This window comes from Drosophila takahashii, chromosome 2L (genome assembly GCF_030179915.1).
Source record: "Drosophila takahashii strain IR98-3 E-12201 chromosome 2L, DtakHiC1v2, whole genome shotgun sequence".
Lineage (NCBI taxonomy): Eukaryota > Metazoa > Arthropoda > Insecta > Diptera > Drosophilidae > Drosophila > Drosophila takahashii.
Genome location: NC_091678.1, coordinates 18,719,969 through 18,740,870, shown reverse-complemented (window position 1 = coordinate 18,740,870; position 20,902 = coordinate 18,719,969). Strand labels below are relative to the sequence as shown.

Genomic DNA, 20,902 nt, shown 5'->3' with positions numbered 1-20,902 from the left:
GGGCTATACAGTTTATAGTTTTCAAGAAAATCGTTAGAGCCGTTTTTGAGAAAAATAAAAAAAAGCTAAAAAAAAAGTTTTAAAAAAATGTCTTTTGTTCATATCTTTTTAATTATTACATTTACACAAATTGCATATAGAAGGCGTTTATAGCTTTTAAAAATACCTTTCAAACAAGATGCAGCACAAGTCTGTAGCTTTAGTAGTATAGAAGTTACGGTTTTCCGAATTTTAGCTATTTATAGCTGTTTTCCCGCTAAACTAGCGAGTTTTTCCAAAAGTGGTAGAACAAAAGTTTTTTATATCGATGGGATGAACGTCATATTAAATTTTCAAAACTTAAGAAACATGTTTTGGACAAACTGACAAACTGACAAACTGACAAACAGAATTAAATTTTCATTTTGGGAAGAAGAAGGAAATCTTATTTTGGCTATAACTTTTGAACGGAGCGTCGGATTTTGACAAATGACCCCTCATTCGACGGGTATTTTCAAAAGGAATACAACTAAAACATTGCGAGGGGGCATTTATCCCCACCGGCCCCAACAGCTCCAAATTTCGAAATTTTCATTTTTTCACTTTCACCGCTCTCTCTCCCAAGCCAATTGATTTTCTTAAAGTCTTGGTATGCAATCCTTTAAGTTATTGCAATACCTTTCGATTGGTGTATTACTCATTACGATCGGACTATCACAGCAGATTTTCAATTTTGCGGCTATATAATAGTAGTCGCCTTCGCACACTCTCCTGGTGCGCTTCGTCACTACATGGACTGCCGTCCATAGTGATTAATATTTTAAAAGTTGAAAAATAAAATGAACTTTTAAAAAGTTTTGAACACACGGCCCTAGCGAGTACAACCACCTGACCAGAGTTGCCAGCTTTCTTAATAAAAGTAATCGATTGTTTCACCGTGAACGATTGGAATATTTTTGGTATATTTGATTGGTATAAAAAGTATTTATCTTCAAGCCGGACGGTATAATTAATAGAGGCTTCCGCGGTCACACTGGTGACGTTTTCCTAAAGTTGTGTTGTTTTTTTTTTATTTTATTTCGTTAGTTTTTCGTTGCCCATTCGTCATCGCTTTGAGCGGGCGTCCTTGGAAAATAGTGTGTGCGCCGAGCGCCGTGGAGTTTGACCTTTCGCCTCGCGATTTGGGGAGCGGAACTTCCGGAATCCGGATGCGCGAGCGAAAACGGTAAAAGTCGGCTGTCCCGTTCTTCGTCCGCCTGTTGCATCTCTCCCTCTCTTTCCCGCTGGCCTGGAATTGGGGTGGAGCTCGCCCCCTCTCTTTCGCTCGTCCATTCAGCTGTTGCGTTTGGCTGCCTGTGCGTGTGTGTGTGAAAGACTTTTGACCAAAAGGAATATACGCAATGTTTCTTTTTCGGGCCAATAAGCGTGCTAGTTGGCCAAGATAAGTGCCTGCGGAACGAAAAGAAACTCCACTCCGAAAAGCGTTTATATAATTCGCTTTGCTTTCCACCTTTGTGCGTTTGCCAGCTTTTCTTCTCTTTCATTCGGCCAACTTGTTTTGCCCGCACGCGAGTGTGAGTGTGTGTGTTGGTCTGTCGGTGTGCTGGTGTGCGAGTGTGCGTGTGTGCATACATGTTGCTATTAATTTACGCTTTCTGCTCGGCTGCTTCAATTAATTCTTTGGCTTAGTCCCGATGCTCTAACTCGAGTGCTTAATTGCCACACATTTCATTTTCGCAACCATTAGCCGCTCGAAAAAGCTCCCAAAACCATGGTACCCCCCTCCCTTCACCTTACTCTTCACCTTACCCCTCTGACTCCCTCCTCCCACTCCCGCTCCCGCCCATTTTCCATCCCACTCTGCGGTTGTATTTAAATTTCATTCGTTCAATTGTGAAAATCGCGGTTTCACAAAAATTGTGAAAGTTTCGTTTTTCCAATGCTTCAGTTTTTCTACTTACTCTCATACCTAAGATATATACAGCAGCCGTCAAAATAATAGTAAGCTTTCTTTGAAAAACTAATAATATTTCCAGTAACGGATTAAACCTGTTTTCATCTAGTACGGAATAATTGAAATAGAGTTTTCTCTTATTTATTGAGATTGTTATCAAAATCCCGTTACAAGTTTTCGGTTAACACAATATTAAATAAATAAAAACAATTTTTTTTTTGAGTCCTAAAATATTAAATTTTAAGTCTTTTAAATAAATACTTTTTATATTAATAAAATTATAAAAAATTGTATACATACATGTATTAGGTATGCAAATGTTGTTTATTTTTAATAGTAATATTTTTAAAATAAATTCAAGAATTAGTTTCGATTCAATCGTTAAGTTCATAATATAAACTTTTTAATATTAATCTTTAGTTATTTCCCAATTTTGTGAAATATTGCTATTCATATTTTAATGGATAACCTTATGTTTTGTCATACAATTATTTAAAAGTAAATTTAAAGTAGGTTGGAGAAAAAAATGTATAATTTTTTCCCCATACTTCTACTATTTTGACTACAGCTGTTGTTTTCAAATGAAGATAATTAAAGCAGTCATTGCTGTTGGTTTGCCTTAAACAATAAGCATAGTGGGATTAGAGTTTTTGTTGCGCTTACATTTGCACTATCACCGTGATTACCAGGTACAAGTTACGATTAAATGCTAAATTTACAATTGGACCATATCAAATGAGTATCATTCAAATATTTAATCTTTACTTATCGATTAAACTCCAATTGCTACCCTATAAATCTAAGCTCTTATCTTGCGAGGATTTTAAGTAGTAAGATAGACGGGAATACATATAATAGATTGGCAAAATAGTAAGTAACTGACTATAGTTATAGAATAGCAAAATATATTCTTTTTTAGGCTTCTGGTACTTAAAAAAAAATTCTTACATTTAAAATTACAACTTTGACCCAATACAAAAAGTAATATCATGTAATATTTGATCATTGCTTAGAAGAATCTGACTGTAATTATAAAATAGCAAAATGTATTTTTTTTATTTTAAAAATAAATTCTTACAGTTAAAATTACAACTTTGACCCAATACAAAATGTAATATCATTCAATATTTGATCATTGCCTAGGAGAATCTCACTGTAATTATAAAATAGCAAAATATATAATTTTTTTTTATTTATTTATTTTAAAAATAAATTCTTACATTTAAAATTCAAACTTTTAGCCAATATAAAATACAATATCATCCAATATATCACCATTTTTTAAGACAATGACAATTTCCCTCTCAATTTTTAAAAACACAAAATAATATTTGTTTTCTTTATATTTTTAATACTTTCCAGCTTTACCTTCATGTTGAGTTTAACCTAAAGATGCTGTGATGGCGAAGATGGCATCGGGAGATCTTTCGCTGACCAGCACTAGCAGTCAGGAGGGTAAGTTCGTATATCCTCTCCTATATATATATATTTATACCTATATATCTCCTATAATTCCAGAAGAGAGCTCGGAATATGCGGGCTATGACAACACCCTCCGTCCGCCGTCCAATTCCAGTGGCAGCACCACAGCAGCCAATATGGCCAACAACAATGGGCCGCCGAAGGGCGTCAATAGCGGAGTGGGCGTGTCAGGCGTTCCCGGCGGCAACGTCACAAAGTACGACCTACTGCAGGGGCAGTACAAGTCGGCGCTCCTGGAGCTAAATACCCTGCGCCACCAGCACGCGAGCACCAAGCGCCGCTGCGATGAGCTGGCCACCGAACTGAGTCTCTACCAGGAGCACTACGTGGCCGATCGCAACAAGTTCACCGATATTGTCGAGGAGAGTGCGAGGTTGAAGAGGCTGCTGCTCGAGACCCAAAACCAGCAGAGCCAGCAGGCCCAGAATGGTAATAGCCAAGTGCCTCCGGGCAGTAGTGGGAATCCCTATTACTTCGGCAAGTCGCAGGGCTGCGATGGCAGCTGCAGCGAGAAGCTGGCGGAGCTGAAGAAGGAGCGCAACATGGCCGCTGTGGAGCGGGAAAAGTACAAGAAATCCTACATCGAGCTGGAGAAGGATCGCAACTATTACCGCGAGCGGGGCGATGAGAATCAGACGCTGAAGGTGCTGCTCTCCAAGGAGACCAAGAATGTCGTTTCGCTCACCGAGGAGCTCAATCAGCTGCTCTCCGAAAAGGACAACGTGCTGCAGGAGCACCAGAAAATGTCCGATGATCTGGTGCTGGCCAACAAGGAGATCGAACGGCTCAAGAAGGACGAACAGTTGGCGCGGGGCGAGATCAAGGCTCTGCAGCTGGCCAATGCGGAGCTCAAGAAGCGCGATCTTCTCAAATCTCGTGAGAGCTCGTGGTCCAAGGAATTCCCCAGCGGCAAGGAGCTGGAGAACAGCAAGGAACTGGAGAAGCTGCGCAAGAGCCTCGAGAAGGCTCTCTCCGAGGTGGAGCGCTCCAGCCAGGATGCCGAGGAGGCGAAACGCGTGCGGGATTGGGCCATATCGCAGCGCGAAAAGATCGTGCAGGAGCGCGATTCGGTGAAGACGCTGTGCGACAAGATGCGCCACGAGCGGGACAAGGCCATTTCCGACTCGCTGATGGCCATTCGCGATAGCGAGAAGATCAAGAAGCAGAAGGACGAGGCCCAGAAGAAGATCGATCTGCTGAAGGAGCAAATGGAGCAGCAGGAGCGTCACAATCTGGACAGCAATGCTGCGTCAGGTTCGCGACGCAGCTTCCGCTTGAGCAGCTACGAGGGCGAGGATCTCCTGGAGGTGGAGCTCTGCGGCTACGAGCACACCTCCGATCTGGGCATCATCCTGGACGATAGCAATAAAAGGAAGTTGGTCTGCGGTGTGACTAGCAGCTCTCCCGCCTGCGGGAAGCTCAAGATCAACGATGTGATCTGCAAGGTTAACAATCTGGACTGCCAGTCGCTGTCCAAGCGCATGGTTCTCGACGAGATTCGCGCCTGTGCCCCGCGTTCCCTACTGCTGGTCTCGCGCACTCGCCACAGCAAGCGGCATGCGTACTCCGTTCAACTGAAGACCCGAGATCGCGATTGCCCGCATGGTTTGCAGCTGGACATGGGCGTTTTCATAGCCAAGATCGAGCAGAACTCGCTGGCCTTCTATGAACCCGAGCTGGACGTTGGTGACCGCGTGCTGAGCATCAATAACAAGTCCATGGACTCGGTGCAGTCCATCGAGGAGGTGATGCAGGTGCTCAACGATCCGCGCAGCGATGGTCTGAATCTTTTTGCTCTAAAGTACGTGCAGGATCAGTTGCCGCCGGGCATGACCACCTCGTCGGCGCAAACGGACTCTATAGATTCCATGCAGCATGTTTCAAGTGGCGGTGGAGGAGGAAGTGGACCCAGTAGCGCCACCAAGCCTCCGTCCAAATTCGCCGAGTTCTTCTTCCGCAAGCTCAAGTTCAGCAAGCCGGGAACGCCGGAGGATAACTTTGAGCAGGAGCACGACGACGCCATCGCCGCTCTGGACTCGGTGCTCAGCGAGAACAGCTCGGAGAAGAGCAAGGAGAACCTGTTTAACCGCAAGAAGCGCACCAAGAAGGAGAAGGAGGCGTCTAAAAGCATGGGCACCTGGCCGCGCACCAACATATCGCACGATAACCCCACAGGAACCATGAGGGGAAATCAGAAGAAGCAAGCTTTGATGTCGCTTTTTACAGCGGGTCCTATTAATGTGGACAAGGATGATGATTTGGTGGGTGGCGAGGTGGGAGTGCCAGAGAAGCAGCCGCCGGAGCAACTGCCGCCTCCTTTGCCACCGCAAATGTCCAAGCCACTGGCTCATATAAGAGGAGCCAATGGGAGCGCCATCAAGGCGCATCCCAATCGCAACTCCAATCCGGTGACTTCGGGAGTCTCTGCCCTCTTTCCACCCAGCATGCCCATGCCCGGCTATCCCATCCATCCGCGGCACTCGCTCTATGCTCCCGAGGAGATCAACCAGAAGCCCATGCAAAGGGCTCCCCTAATGGGCGCCAATGCCCGGGTGAAAATGCCCTCGCAGGAGCGCTATGGTTCCCGACCGCACAGCAATCATCGCCTGTCGCTGAACATCACACCCAGCGGGGATTTTTACCAGCCCAAGACGAGTGGCCAGCAGGCCCAGCAGCAGGTGATGAATAACTCGGCGGGCTTTCAAATGGGTTCGGGATCCATGGGGGGAGGAATCACTGGCCCGGCAGCCGGTGAATTTCCAGTGCGCAAGCAGCAGGTTTTTGACGTATTCCACCCTCCCCTGCCACTGCCGAAAAACACCTCCACTTCCAATCCCAATGCCGTGTTCATGCCGCTAAATCCGCCCAGAGGCAGTCACCCGCTGCCCATCGTTGGCCAGCCGCCGGATGTCGTCTCCCTGAAGTCGCAGAACTCCATCGAGTCCATCCTGTCCGCAAAGAGCCCCGCCGTCAGCGAGTACGGCGTGTATGCCAAGCGGCAGGTGCCCATGCCGGTGAGGCATGTGCCCAAGTACCCAAGCGACAGTGAGAGCATTGGCTCGGGAATACACGGTGGATATGGAGGCTTCCTGCAGTCCACCCACATCCCGGGCAACAGGCACACGCAGCTTTTCCCCACTTTCGGGAGGAGCAACCGCAGATCCAGTCCATTGACGCTCCCCTCGCCGCCGCCTCAGCAGCAGCAGCAGATGCAGCAGCTCCCGACGGCGGTGGCGGCGCACGACAGCGTGGGAATACCCACGGATTTGGATTACCATCCTGCACACCCCCTGCAGCCACATCCCCCGTATTTGGACTACGGACACGGACCCTATCCTTACCTAGGAGTGGGTGGCGGCGTGGTTTCCGGCGTGGGCGGTGCCATCTACGAGGGCGGAACATTTCCCCGCAAGAAGGACAACCAGCGACTGAGAATTCCCTCCAATCCCAGTGTGGCCAGCAAGAGCGGCAGCATGGTGAAGAACAGCTCCGGCAGCATTGACCATCACTATGTGACGAACCAGGCGGGAGGATCCATGTCCGCCTCATCCTCGGATCGCGCACCCATCTCGCTGATGAGCTCTAGTATTCACAATAGCTATAATGCAAATATAACTGGAGGAAATGGTAATGGAGTGGCAGTTGGAGGAGGAGGAGGAGGCGGCAGTGGACGCGGTTCGCCCATGCCGCAGGTTCACGTAGAGATCCTCAGCCATGGAGGCGGCGGCAGCGGCAAGCGCAACTCCAATGTGCCCGCGGATTTTCTCTGCCCCGGAGACCTTAGAAGAGTCACCATCGACAAGCGCGACAAGTCGCTCGGTATCACCATTCAGTGCAATAACAACGGCGGCGGGATCTTTGTGTCCACCGTCGCCGACAAGAGCACAGCGATGCGTGCCGGTCTCCAGGTGGGCGATCAACTCTTGGAAGTATGTGGCATTAACATGAGGGCCGCCACGCAGGAGATAGCGGCCAATGTGCTGCGCCAGTGCGGCGATTCCTTCACCATGCTTGTGCAGTACAATCCGGAGAGTAAGTTTAAGAGCCCTCCTAAATAGCAAATCTAAACCCCTCTCCTTCTAACAGAGTTCCCTTCAATGGAGTACGAGGGAGCGCACAATCTGGAACCAGAATCTCCCGTCAACCACTCGGGCTCCCCGACGCCGCGCAATTCTCCGCGTCCTCCTGCCCGCAACTCGCTCTTTCCGCTGCCGATGCAGCCGCAGGCCCCGTCTACGCGCTCCGTCTCGCGGGCTCCGCTCTCGCATCAGTCCATCAAGGACCAGAGCTTCACCGATAGCCTGGAGAACCAGTCGGACATCAGCAGCAGCCAGGACATGCCCTCGTCGGCGGCCACGACGACCACGACGACTGCCTCGGCCACGTCGACGGTCTACGATGAGGAGCCCAAGCCCGCCCTGCCGCCGCCGCCCGCATCCGTTCCGGCAGAGAGTACGTAGCCACCACACTCCACCCACTACTAACCAACAAAACACTCCCTGGGCAGTAGAATGCTTCCATAGTTCTGTCCGTGCAGCAGGAAGCGTTTCCGGCTGTATAAGGTACATATTCTCAGGATCGTAGTCGAAAAAGACAGCTAAAGAGGTTTTTTATTTGGTAGACTCATAAATTATCAGGGTTCGGAATTTGACACACATGTTAAAAACATGAAAAGTTATATTTTACAGTGTGAGCAAAGTGGTTGACATGTGTGTCAAATACAAAAGGGTAAAATGTGAATAATAATTGTTTGCACACACAGCTGACTTGTGTTTTTAACCCAGCGTGTTATTAACACGCCGTGTTTTTTACACGATGTGTTTTTGACTTCAAAAATGTGCGAGTCAAAAAAACTGTAACTGTTAGTATAACTGTTAAAATTTTATAGAATAATATACTCTTTAAAATTATACTTAAATTCCTAGAGATATAATTGAAATGTATACAAGACTCCGCGAAAAGAATACTCCCAAGCTTTATCCCTACTAACAAAACCCTTTTTGCTTTGATTCTTGCATATAACATGATATAAATATTCCATCACAGCTCTGAGGTACGTGACGCTGCACATGGACAAGTCGAAGAACCTGGGCATCAAGCTGTTTGGCGGCAACAAAGTGGGCATCTATGTGCACGACGTGGCGACCGGTTCGCCCTCGGATCATGCAGGAATACGCAAGGGTGACCAGATTCTCGAGTACAATGGGGTGGACCTGAGTGGCGTTACCGCCGAGCAGGCGGCCAATGAGATTTCCAAGCTCACGGATACGGTCACCATGCTGGTGCAGAATAAACTGCACAGTGAGTAGCGAAAGATTTACTTTAGCTTCGAGATTTATATATATACTTTTTATTTCATATAGCTCTTAAGCAAATTAAAGATGAGCCCGGCGACTCCTTCTACATTCGCGTGGGGTTTGACCGGACCGGTGAGTTGAACGAGGATGACTTGCGGTTTGTGAAGGACGAGGTGCTCTACGTGGACAACACAGTCTTCAACGGCACCTTTGGCTTGTGGCGGGCCTGGAAGCTGGATGGCATGGGCCATCGGAAGGAGTGCGGCATAATACCCAGTCAAATGAAGTAAGTAAACAAGATTCTGTTATTTAAAGGCAAAATAGACACACATTGACACACATGTTAAAAACGTAAAAAATTGTATTTTACAGAAATTTCACAGCCAAATTGTTGATAAAAGTGTTACAATATGTTTTTTACACAATCTGTTTTACGACGTGTTTTTTACACACTTTGTTTTTAACACAAATGAAAATTACATTTCACTGACATTAACGAATCGATGGGAAAATGAAAAGTCAATATGAATTCTTATATTCTAGAAAAACGTGAATTTTTCAGTTCAACACTTCAGTTCAGTTCTGACACTTTTGTGTCAAAAACTCATTGTGTTAAAAACACGCCGTGTAAAAAACACAGGATATGTAGGATAACATTTTTTACACACAAGTCAATAACTTTCTTTTAACTTAACACTTTGACATTTAACATGTTAATAACACAAGTTTTTTACAGTGTGTTATTATCCGAACCTTGTCTAAAACTAAGCCTTCTATCAAAAATATGAATAACCTTTTTATTAATTTCCCAGGGTGGAAGAGGAGCTACGCTCGGGGGAGGTGGTGGACTGTGATACGGGAACCGCCAGACGCGGTAGCACTTCGGCCAGGAGATCTTTTTTTCGTCGCAAGAAGAACCAGCGCAGCTCGTCCCGCGACTCCACGGAGATTGCCAGCTTCAGCAATACGCAGCTTAGCTTCTTTCCAGACTTAGGACTGCTCAACGATGATGGCGGAGCCCTCAGCTACCAGCGTGTGGAGCTGCTAGACTGTAAGTTAATTACTCATTAAACTATAGGTAGATAACTTAATACTATTACCATTTCGTAGCGCCCATTCGCCGGCCCGTGCTGATAATTGGACCGCTGTCCGAGTGCCTCATGGACCGCCTGACCATCGACTTTTCCAACCTATTCAAGCTGTGCGAGGTGACGGCCATGGACTGCTCGCAGGAGGCCATGGAGGAGGGACTGAAGGAGAACATCTTTGTGGACTACCGGCGGAGGGGCAACAAGTTCGAGAGCACCACAGTGGAGGCCATCAGCAATGCCTGCAAGAATGTGAGTAATAAATTGTACCATGCCAAAGATATTTTGTAAACACTGAGTTTCCCCGCAGGATCGACGTCACTGCATCCTGGACGTTTCGATCTCGGCCGTGGAGCGATTGCAGCGCCTGCAAATCTACCCCATTGTCCTACTGCTACGCTTTAAGTCCGCTAAGCAAATACGCGACATTCGCGACTTTGGCACCGACAAAATCTCGGCCAAGGCGGCCAAGGAGATGTACGAACGGGCCATGAAACTGGAGACAGACTACAAGCAGTACATATCAGGTGAGTTGTTGAACTAACTTTATTGATTATTTATTAATTTATTTATTATATCTCTTGCAGCCGTCATCCCCGGCGTCAGCATCAAGCACATGTGCACCCAAATCAAGGACGCCGTCGACAAGGAGCAGGACAAGCTGCTCTGGGTGCCCGTATCGAGTGCCTGATGGCCTCGGGATCTTCCTAGTTTTAGTTATTAGCACACACAACGCGACACTCACGCCTAGTATTTTTTCAACGCGCATCAATAGTATCGAGTTCGTATTCGTTTTGTTCAACGCAGAGTATTCAATTGTCGTCGACTTGCAGCCGTCAAGAAGTTTGCATATAGGGCGCGGTATTTCTACCTGTTTCTCGTCTCTGTTCAGCTAATTTATGTCTGTAGTTGTAGTCTTTCTGTCCGGTCCATCAGATGCAGACAATCTGCATCGAATTCGATCACAAATAAGGAATGCTTCCACAATTTATATATCTTATTTATATATACCGTCTGGAACTAGACTTCCTTCTAAGCCGAAAGTCTGCTTGTATGCAATTTATTATTATGTAATTGTAAGTAAACACATTATAGATCTGTATTTTATTCACCCTAAAGATTCGATAGACTCGGTGGCAATAGAGTTTGGCTTTAAAGTTTAAACCCTTCAACTGTTCAACTGTGTATATTAAATAGTTTCAACTAATCCAATTTTCTTTGAGAACTGCTTCTAAATAGAGCTTTACTTACAACTCTACTTATTCTGGCAAGTGCCTTTGGCCGAACCTGAAAATAAAAACACTTTGCTAGTTAAGAAACACTAGAATTTTTATTTAATTGAGTGATTGACAAAAAATGCTATCACTAGCCTTAAGTGGTAAACGGTTAAACTGAAATGAAGTGCCTTAAATGCCTTCAAAATGCCGAGAAAGGAACCCCTTTGTCTACACATAAATACAATTTATAAATCTAATTTATCAACGTACCCTTCGTATGCATTAAAGAGTAAACAGTAATATATCAACGTATTAAATACAATAAAATCTATTTTATACATACGTAAGCATTCTAAATATACAGACTACATATGATCGCATACATTTTTGCAATAAATATTTTTCCAAAAACGCCCGCACTTTGATTTGGGGAATAACATTATGGCCACTTTTATGGTAATGCTTAAAGCTAAGGTCTGAATAAATAAATAGATAACTCTAGTAAATACCATCGGACGCAGCTTAAGGGCTGCGATGTGTTCGCCAGTATTTCAAGGTACATTCGCTCTGTAAGTTTTTCCTAAATCGGGCATTATGTTGGTCTATATTTACATTTACACAATGCCGCCTTTAAAAGTAATCTTAATAAGATTATCTTATAGATTAGAGGTATATAGATTCGAAGTAAAAGTAGATAATTTTAAGGAAAACAATTCATTGATCGGAAATAGATGTACTATTTAGTTATAGACTATAAGGAAGGGAAGTCTGATTGAAGAAAGATTAACTTAACTTATTTCTATAAAATCTAAGACTACTGTACAATGGATCTCAAGAGGGTGATGCGAATGGATTACCCCTCCAAGAAGTCAAACTCGTCGCGTGGGCGGTACCACTCATCCGTGGCATGTTCGTAGATGGCCCTTTGGACCTCCGCCTCGGCAGCCTCGATGGGATCGGTTTGCGGGGCATCGAACCTGCTGTCGGATCTCGGACTGCGCGAGGTGGCACGGAACTCCATGGGGATGTTGTAGCACTTGCAGATGCAGCTGGACGGAAAGCGGAACCAGTCGGAGAAGATGCCCCGGCACTCGTTGTGCGGATCGTAGGCCAGCAATCTGTGCAGCCGGTACTGCTGCTCGCACCTACAGCCATCCCGGCAGAACATCTGCTTGAACTCGTGGGTGCACTTCTCCCAGTGGACGTACTGCTCGAAGGGATACAGATTGAGGAGGGCTAAAACCTCGCCACGGGTGTTGTTCGCCCAGAAGGGGGCCACCACTTCATCCTTCACGGGACAGGCATTTCTAAGGGATAACGAAAATTATTTTAAAGACAATTTAAAGAAAAGAAAGGAAGCTATACACCCTTGCAGATTATTCATATTAATTTACAAATCGCAAAAAGGTTCAATTTCCCATTATTTCTCATTAATTTTCCGATAGTTCCTATGGCAGCTATATGATATAGTCGTTCAATTTTGATAAAATTAAAATCGAAATTCGGAAATATTTAAAATGAGTCAAATCACAGAGTAGAAGAGAATACAATAAAAACCAACGAAGCAATAATTTTTTCCTATTAATTTGCATTTAAAATTCCGACCGTTCCTATGGCAGCTATATGATACAGTGTTTCGATTTTTTCTAAATTGAATTCGAAATTCATAAATATTTAAAAAATAATATTCCCAAGAGTTGAAGGTAATATTTAAACAAAAACACCGAAGCTAGATTTTTTTACGATTTTTTCCGATTATTCCTATGGGAGCTATAGGATATAGTGGTCCAATCCGGCTGGTTCCGACTTATATACTACCTGGACTAGAAAGAAAACGTTTGAGAAAGTTTCATCCCGATAGCTTACAAACTGAGAGACTAGTTTGTGTAGAAACGGACGGACGGACGAACGGACAGACGGACATGGCTAGATCGACTCGTCTAGTGATGCTGATCAAGAATATATATACTTTATGGGTCGGAAAAATCTCCCTCACTGCGTTGAAAACTTTTGACTGAAATCATAATACCCTCTGCAAAAGTATAACAAGGAGAAAGTAACTTACACTCCTCGCAAGTTGCTGGCCACTGCCACGGGCTCCTGTTTCATGGCATCCTGGAAGAGTTGACCCTCCCTCAGCAGTCCCGACTTGGTGGCGCTTCCAGTGGCTCCTCCTCCCAATGGAGCTGCCACTGGAGCACTTGTGCTGCTGGTGGTCAAGGGCCTGCGCAGCTTCTCCGGACTGAAGAGCCCGCTGGAGGTGCCGGAGAAGAGCGAGGCGAAGCTGACGGGCGTGGTCACGGATGGGGATGCGGGTGAGTACTTGGTGGCATTGCGACGGGTCAGCAGGGTGGCTGTGGTTGTTGTGCTTGGAGGCGACATGGTGCTCGAGGTCTTTGGAGGGGCTGCTGTGGTGGTGGTGCTGATGGTGGTGGTCTCTGCCGGCTTCCTTCTCCTGCTGGGCGAGGCAGTTGAGCTTGTGGGCTTCGCTGTTGTTTGGGTGGCAGTGGGTGGTTCCTGGGAAGGTTTACTAGCCTCTCCACTGAGATTACGCAATCCCAGCTGGGGAGAGTCGATGATCTGTATGTTTTCGCCATCGGCTGGTGAAGGTTTTCCAGTGGAGGTGGCGGGTGAAGGAGCTACCACTTCGTAGACGCTGTTCGACTCTGGACTTGGTTGGATCTCCACAATGTCCGCTTGTATTTCAGTTGGTTCGGAAGAGATTGGAGCGGGAGTAGTACTCGTACTCGTTGAGTTTCCAGGAGTCGAGCTAGATGCCTCACTGGGAGTTCCATTTGTAGTGCTACTAATTACTTCCGGAGCAGCTGTGGTCGTTGTCGTACTTGTACTCGTGGTGCTCGTAGAAACCGGCCGGAAATGGGGTTCCATTAGGACGTCATTACCCTTGAAGTTCCCGAAATCATCGCGATCGCGGTCCCTGCCGTTCATGAGATACTTGGCACTCCGGCGGCCACCATCCTTGCTGTACCGCTCCGCCGCCTCCTCGATGTCGTCCGCATCCACCTCGTTGTTCTGGATCTCGTCGCGCAGTATGGAAATGTGCCGCACATCGCCGTACATGCGCTTCATCAGGCCCTGGTTCTCGTGGACGAAACGCCGGACCGCGTGCCACGGATATGCGGATCCGGGCAGGTGGCAGAAGGCCTGCTGGCCCAGGTCACAGGGAATCGCCGCCAGCATCTGGGCTCGACCACGACGCGACATCTTCCCGTTGGGACTGCACGAGTTGGCCGAGTCGAAGCCGAATCCCGCGGAGGCCAGAGGCAGAGCCACCGACAAGGTCATTAGCAGACAACACAACACATCGGTCTGTAAGGCAAGAAATCGGAATAAGGTTAACCTTTTTGTATATAATATAAATATAAATTTCATAGGATCTACTAATGCTTTAAAGGATATTATTATAAGTAGGTTAAATTATGCTGACAATAAGTATTAATTTTAAATTTAACCTCTGGAAATACTTGACCAAGATCTAAGATTCTAAAGGAAAACGAAAGAATTTTTTTTAAATCTGAAAGTACTCATCAAAACAATTATAACCCCATATAACATTCCTGCCTATTGTATCGCTTTTGGATTTAAAGAATTAGTATTACATTATTTTTGGTAAAGACATTAAAACATGTTGTAAAATTGGAGTAAATCGGTAAATATAAAAAAAACCAAAAAAGAACACTACAGTACTTTTCCTACTTTTCGAAGCCTATCCACAAAAGCTGCCCTTTTTCAAAAAAGGTACTCATCCTTTTTAATCCTTAGGTCCGTACCTAAATAAACCTATTTTTACATGAAATCTTTAAATCGCTATAATATCTTACTGCTGGATAAGCAAGAAAACCCACAAATTTAACTCGTTTCAGTTCTTTCAGATTGTGAAATCCAAACTCCGAAACCCTATTATTAACATAAATAATTTGTCAATTTGTTAGGAATTTTTTGAAATATACTCTTACATTAATAAACATAAAAAGATTTTACGAAAATGAAAATAATGATTCCAGATTTCATTTCAATTATATTTTAGTGGTCAATGGATTCATTACTCAATATTTTTGTGTGAATTTTATTTTCCGACATTTCCTGCTTTTGGAAAGGCTTTTCTTGCCAGCTGGATTGATTGGGCTAATGGAAAAACTCAGCGGCTCCAGCTGAGCAGAGGAAATCTTAATTGAAACGACAGTCGCTCGCTGATAACCAAATGGCGTGACGCTAAAGCTTCATTTTTTGTGAAGTCAAGTGGGCTCAATGCACCTGGGTTGGGATAAGATGGAGTGGAATGGGATGTGATGGGATGGGAGGAGTGAAAAGGCCGGGCTCTCTCTCGGCCAAAACGAATTGCCAGAGCCATATACTCGACTGCAGCCGGTAGAAAATCAAATTTTACTTTCACACAAAGCCAACTGGACAATCACAAGTCATAAAGATGATCGATGTGCATTTGCATGCCACCTCCAGACTGCAGCTCAAGAGAGAGAATGGCCGCAATTGCAACCAGCATTACACTGGGAATGTTTTTAACCTACTCAAAATGGCATATATATTATTTTGTAAATATGTATAGAGTGGATTGTAAAAAAATTTTTTACAGATTATTACTTTGGCTTGTGAAAGTATCTTCGTAATAACTGATCGGTTAATTTAAATAAAGGAATATGGGGGATATAACCCTCCCCACTCGGGTGAGGAAATGTGTGTATTCAAAAAATATGCAACAATAATCCGCCCATAACCGAATCCTGGATCCCCCACTGTATGGATATGATAATTTTCTAGGTGACAAACAAGTTCTGAACATTAAATATTATAAACAAAAATTGGTATCGATTCTTTTAAGATATTTATAAGATATTTTATTATAGGATGTAAATAGCAAATATTTCTAAAAACAAATTATAGAAAAAATTCTAAATATTTTAGGATATTTTATTATTGGAAGTAAAAAATGTTGAAATATTTTTAACAAAAAATTTTAGAAAAAATTTGAAATATTTGGATTTTTATATTAATACTTATAATGGCGAATACATCTTGTTTTTTTCTCTCAGCATGGATAGGCATCGCGCCAGACTGGCCGCCGACCGAGACAACTTGCAACTGGCCACCGTCCACCGGCCACTCGCAGCCGGCAAAGTGAAATGCAAAGAGCAATCAAAAGCGAAATGGGTTACCCAAGTAAAAGTAAATTGCGGCGCGCTGGAAAAGCGATGGCATTTCCCGCCCCACTTCCCTCTCGCCACGGGGGCCCTTTCAACTTTCCTTTTCGGTTGCACAATTGCGGCCAGAAAGCCGGGACTTCAGGTACTTCAGGTCGGTCCTAATAGGGTCTGTCGCTCTTTCCTCGCGGGGCCCTGGTAACCGAACCGGTTGGCCAAAAACTGATATGCACTCGGCGTTTGGTATTGGGTATTCGGTTATCGCAGCCACAATCACATATGGCGCACACATATCAATCGCGGGTGATTCACGAAAAGAAAAGAAAGTGATCGGCTTTCTTGTGGGCCGTTCGCTGGCGGATGTGTGTCCAAAATGTGAGCTCGACACGCGGTTAGGTAATATCCATCATTGATCTTTGCCCATCTCGCGACTCTGTTTTTCGGGAAAATTTCAGAGCCATTTGCATAAGTAAGCAAGGTCAATGTTTGAGATATTTTGTAATGTTTTCCTGGAATTTTTTAGGTTGCTTAAATATGATGTTAAAAATTTACTAGCAAAAAAATTTAATAGTTTCAGATGTCGGTCAATATGTATAATTTTGATCACGAACAAATTAAATTCCAAACTTTTTTAGCAACTAAAATTAATTTAAATATATCAGACACTGAAAATTAAAGTATATTGTTTATGTACTTTTTGAGGTCAAAATAGTTTTTAGGTGAAGTCACAGTATGAAATTAGAATCCAATGTATCCACAAATAAAGTTGAAAGCTTTCTCAGTTTCAGTTCAGAGAGTTTTATGCAAACTCAATTCTCATACATCATGTACCTGAAGCAAATTTAAATATCAATGACAAGGTGAAATTCCTTCTTCTAGCATTAATGCCCTTTTCTCCGATTTGGAAAAGTACTTCAATGAAGAGCTCCACGGCACCAAGACCGTGGCAATTACGAGAAGAAAGTGATCTGGGGTCTCTGGGACCCGAGGATGAGACCGCAGCTTGGGTGCGAAACAAATGACTCTCTGCGAACTAATTTGTGTTGAAAATCAAATCAGGTCAGACCGCAAGAGAAGACGCCTGAAATGGAAAGCAGAATTACTTTCGCTTTGTTCGGCAAAGAAATAAATAAGGCGGCCTGGCATTAGTGTCGATTGTCATGTGCATCGAGACAATTAAGCCGAATCTCATTCATTAACATTGTCATATTTCTTGGAAGCGAAGGAGCCACGGGGAAATTGGAGCAAATGCTGCTGTCAGCGGTCCCAAGTCGGCGAAACAAATCAATATGTCCAATCAGCCGTGAGAGCTTGCAATTGCTGCAGTCAGTGGTGGCAAAATGGCTAAATTTAGGCCAGCCACCTTTTCAGAATTTTTTAAAAATTTAGAATTTAAATTTACCCAATAATTTGTTTTGATACGGGTAAATTTAAAAGTATTTTGAAAATTAACACAATAAATTCCAATGCCGTAATGATGTTGATTTATAAAGATATTGCTTTCGGGTTGTAGACTGTCATCTTTGAAAAGTGATAAACTAATAAATATCCAAATAAATATCCAAAAATGATATGAAACTTTGATATGTAGTATCAATTTTAACTTGAAATGCGGAATCTCAGTTCGATATGCTAGATATGTAATCTTTGAGAGAGTTTGTATTTCGCCACACAGCTTCTTCCTCTCTTTTTTGAAGTCAGAGAATCTCCGAGAGAGAGATTGTGGTAAAAACGATATAGGTATGCAATACCATGCGCATATCAATTTGACCGCGACGTGTTTTTTGTGTTTTTCTTCCTTTTGTTTATTGCAAACTAAAAACTTTAAAAAATATAAATAAATTTAAAATTTTGTTATTTTAACCCTATGATTGTTTGAATAAATCAGGGATCGCAAATAAGAGTTACTTTTTTAAAAAAATTGACAAACAAGTCTTATTTTTCAATTTTTATTATAAAAGTTGTCAAATAACTCTTATGCTTCAATTTTTATTATAAAAATCAACAAATAAGAGTTATTTGTCAACTTGTATAATAAAAATTGAAGCATAAGAGTTATTTGTCAACTTTTATAATAAAAATTTTGACTGCTTCTTGTGTCTTCCAATGCTTCATACTTTGGACATCACTGGATGCGGCGTTGCAGTGCCGATGCTGCGGTGCAGTGCAAATGGGCATTAAGTCAACTCGCATCGAGGAAGACATTTGTCAATCGCAGACGATGCCGAGCTGTCGTCAGAGAAACGTATTGCAACACTTTAATGTGTCAGCGACTTTCTACGAAAACCCAGTCTGCGCAGGGGGGCGGGAGGGGGTGAGGGGGTGGTGGCCCGAGGAGGAGACGTTCCAGTCTATGTCTTCATTTCCCAAATACAAATACAATGTTGCCCGCCCGTCCGTCTGACTGTCCGTCCATCTGCAACTCTCTTGGCGAGTGGCTAGAATGAATTATTTATAAATTCAATTGGCTCTGGAAATGAAGTTGATGTTACACTTAACCAAATTTGGCTTTGCCGCTGCTGTTTCTGCTAATTGCCAGCGGCGAACAGCTGGCGAGTGGTGGAAATTTCCCCACCAAAACAAAAGACTCAGGCGACAAACTTGCCGAGGCTGCCGAGTCCAGCGTCCAGCCCAAAACAAAAGACTCAGGCAACAAACTTGGCTTGGTGCAAGCTCTTCATTTGCCTTCCCAGACTTGAGCAATGCATATTCATGGCAAAATGGTTAATTAAACCGAAAGAAATTTCTCTGATTTGGACAGCGCCGGAAAAGGCCGCGAAGTTCGCTTCCCAAATTTGGCAAGTCGACATTTTTGGCAACCGATTCGCTTTCGGTTTGGTTTAAATTTTAGTTTTGGCTTTTGGGCTGGGACCAAATCCAACGAGTCAATCCCAAGACAGCCGCGATGCTCTCGAAGAAAGTGAAACTTTTTATTTTATTCCGTTTCTCTCTCTCTTTTATTTTTTTTCCCTCCTCTGTTTGGGACCGGCAATGCCAACCACAACAGCAAACACAGCGGAAACTTTGAGCATTTTCGTTGTTGGTTATGCTTTTATGATTGCGTAGTCATGCGTTAAAAGAAAACAAAGCAGAAGTTGTTAATATGCATAAAACGCTTAGCCCTTCGTTTATCGATTTCAACACATTTTGAAAAACTGACGGGGACGTGTGACCATCTTTTAATTGCGATTTCGTTTTCATCAATGGCTTGGGGACAAATTTCTTTTGATTGATTGATTTTGGTTCGATTTAAAGGGGGCTTAAAGTGAAATACTAATATTTATTGGAAGCTTTTTTATTGAAATAACTTCAAATAGTGTTATTAAAGCAATATATGACTCCACTGGAATTTTAAAATGATCTTTTAAAATAAATTGATCATTTGAAAATTATAACAACTATGCGAATAATTTTTGTGCAAGTGCTCAATTTCATTTATTTATAGAAACTCATAAAAATAAACAATAAAGTCTTTTAAAATTAATAAAAACCCGAGTTACTTCTTGGGGATAATTATTTGTAACACACATATTTGATTAACAAATTTAATTTGAGGAAATATTATGTGGATTTTAAAACAATATATTAGGCGAAAGAAAGAATCAAGAAAGTCTTCAAAAATTACTAAAAATCCGATATACTTTTTAATGACGATTAGAAAACATATATTGATTAAAAAATTTAATGAAGGAACCTTGAATCTATTTTAAAACAATATATTGGACGAAAGAAAGAAAGTTGCTTCTCGGAAAAAAACTTTTTGGGATATTTAAACACTTATTGCCTGTCACCAACTTATTTCGCTTTTTATATAGTATCAGTTTGTATTTGCTTTATATTATCCACACCGATCGCCGTTACATTTGCTTTGCTGTTGCAATTGTCAACTTTTTGACACTTTGTTATGCAAGCCAATCGCCATGGTCCAACCCCACTTACCGTTATTAGTCTAGTGATCCGCGATCGCCTATCCATTTGGGTGCCGACCATTGTTTACTTTCACTCGATTGACACTCGCGTCGTTGGCAAATGGCAAATGGCAATATGCCGATTGCCGAATGCAAAATAGGTGCAAATAGAAATCTGTCGAAGGATTTGGCAATGTTTCACGCAGATTTCACACTCGCACGCTCACACACACACGCAGGGCTATGAAAATTAGTGGTAAAGTCCATATTTCCACACAACTGCAAATCGTATGCAGTTTCCGCGACCTCTGGGGTCCCGCTTCTGTTTTTCTCTGGGCCGGGAGGTGGCTTTTCCCACTGCGCCGAAATCTGGGAAATTGAGGAAATCGAGGAGAGTCAGCGAAAAGCCTAAAATCACGTTCACACGCCTCGAACTCACGTTTGCAACTGCGACGCCACCAGCGGCTGATCGAGCCCCAAGTCCCACGGCAAAACGTCGGCCTCTCTCTTTCGCTTCCTCCGCCGCGCACCCAGCTCCAATACACTGGGAAAAATTGGTAAGTAGATCAGCTAGTTTTAGCTAAAACACAATATTAACCTATCAACTAAAAATATTGATTTTCTCAGCATAGACTTTAATACGTTATTCAAAGAATATAAAAAATTTAAATATGGTTGGGGTCCAGATGTTAGTTTCAGTCATGGAGGTATAAATATTTAATAATTTAATCCAAAGAAATATTCTATTTTGGTATACAAAAATGTATAAAAATATATTTTCTCAGATTCTTGTAATAAAA

General features: G+C 43.4%; 2 protein-coding genes across 3 annotated transcripts; one reads left to right on the top strand and one right to left on the bottom strand.

Annotated features, from left to right (window-relative positions):
• Window positions 1-987: 987 nt before the first annotated feature.
• On the top strand, window positions 988-11,428 carry Dlg5 (Discs large 5). Of its 2 annotated transcripts, XM_017155785.3 has the most exons (10): window positions 988-1,204; window positions 3,296-3,388; window positions 3,452-7,447; window positions 7,502-7,867; window positions 8,462-8,716; window positions 8,779-8,998; window positions 9,525-9,763; window positions 9,823-10,052; window positions 10,111-10,327; window positions 10,388-11,428. In XM_017155785.3, the coding sequence occupies exons 2-10, from the start codon at window positions 3,334-3,336 to the stop codon at window positions 10,489-10,491; spliced, it is 5,682 nt and encodes a 1,893-aa protein (XP_017011274.2). In that variant the 5' UTR covers window positions 988-1,204; window positions 3,296-3,333; the 3' UTR covers window positions 10,492-11,428. The 2 variants fall into 2 exon arrangements, 1 of the variants encoding a protein (XP_017011274.2); XR_011420652.1 differs by lacking the exons at window positions 8,779-8,998; window positions 9,525-9,763; window positions 9,823-10,052; window positions 10,111-10,327; window positions 10,388-11,428 and having other exon boundaries at window positions 7,502-7,977; window positions 8,462-8,594.
• A 368-nt stretch (window positions 11,429-11,796) lies between these two features.
• spz4 (Spaetzle domain-containing protein 4) lies at window positions 11,797-20,545 on the bottom strand. The gene is made up of 3 exons (XM_017155787.3): window positions 20,134-20,545; window positions 13,083-14,347; window positions 11,797-12,324 (listed from the first exon to the last, which is right to left on the bottom strand). Exons 1-3 carry the CDS (start codon window positions 20,182-20,184, stop codon window positions 11,871-11,873), a joined length of 1,770 nt encoding a protein of 589 aa, XP_017011276.2. The 5' UTR covers window positions 20,185-20,545; the 3' UTR covers window positions 11,797-11,870.
• Between the last annotated feature and the right edge of the window lie 357 nt (window positions 20,546-20,902).

Bases quoted from the DNA above. Each gene is read 5' to 3' on its own strand.
- spz4 (XM_017155787.3), bottom strand. From the start codon at position 20,184: ATGGTCGGCACCCAAATGGATAGGCGATCGCGGATCACTAGACTAATA. The intron at 14,348-20,133 runs GTAAGTGGGGTT...CTTGCCTTACAG, and splicing joins GGATCACTAGACTAATAACG to ACCGATGTGTTGTGTTGTCT. The intron at 12,325-13,082 runs GTAAGTTACTTT...GTTATCCCTTAG, and splicing joins GCCAGCAACTTGCGAGGAGT to AAATGCCTGTCCCGTGAAGG.
- Dlg5 (XM_017155785.3), top strand. From the start codon at position 3,334: ATGGCGAAGATGGCATCGGGAGATCTTTCGCTGACCAGCACTAGCAGT. The intron at 3,389-3,451 runs GTAAGTTCGTAT...CTATAATTCCAG, and splicing joins CAGCACTAGCAGTCAGGAGG to AAGAGAGCTCGGAATATGCG. The intron at 8,999-9,524 runs GTAAGTAAACAA...TTAATTTCCCAG, and splicing joins ATAATACCCAGTCAAATGAA to GGTGGAAGAGGAGCTACGCT.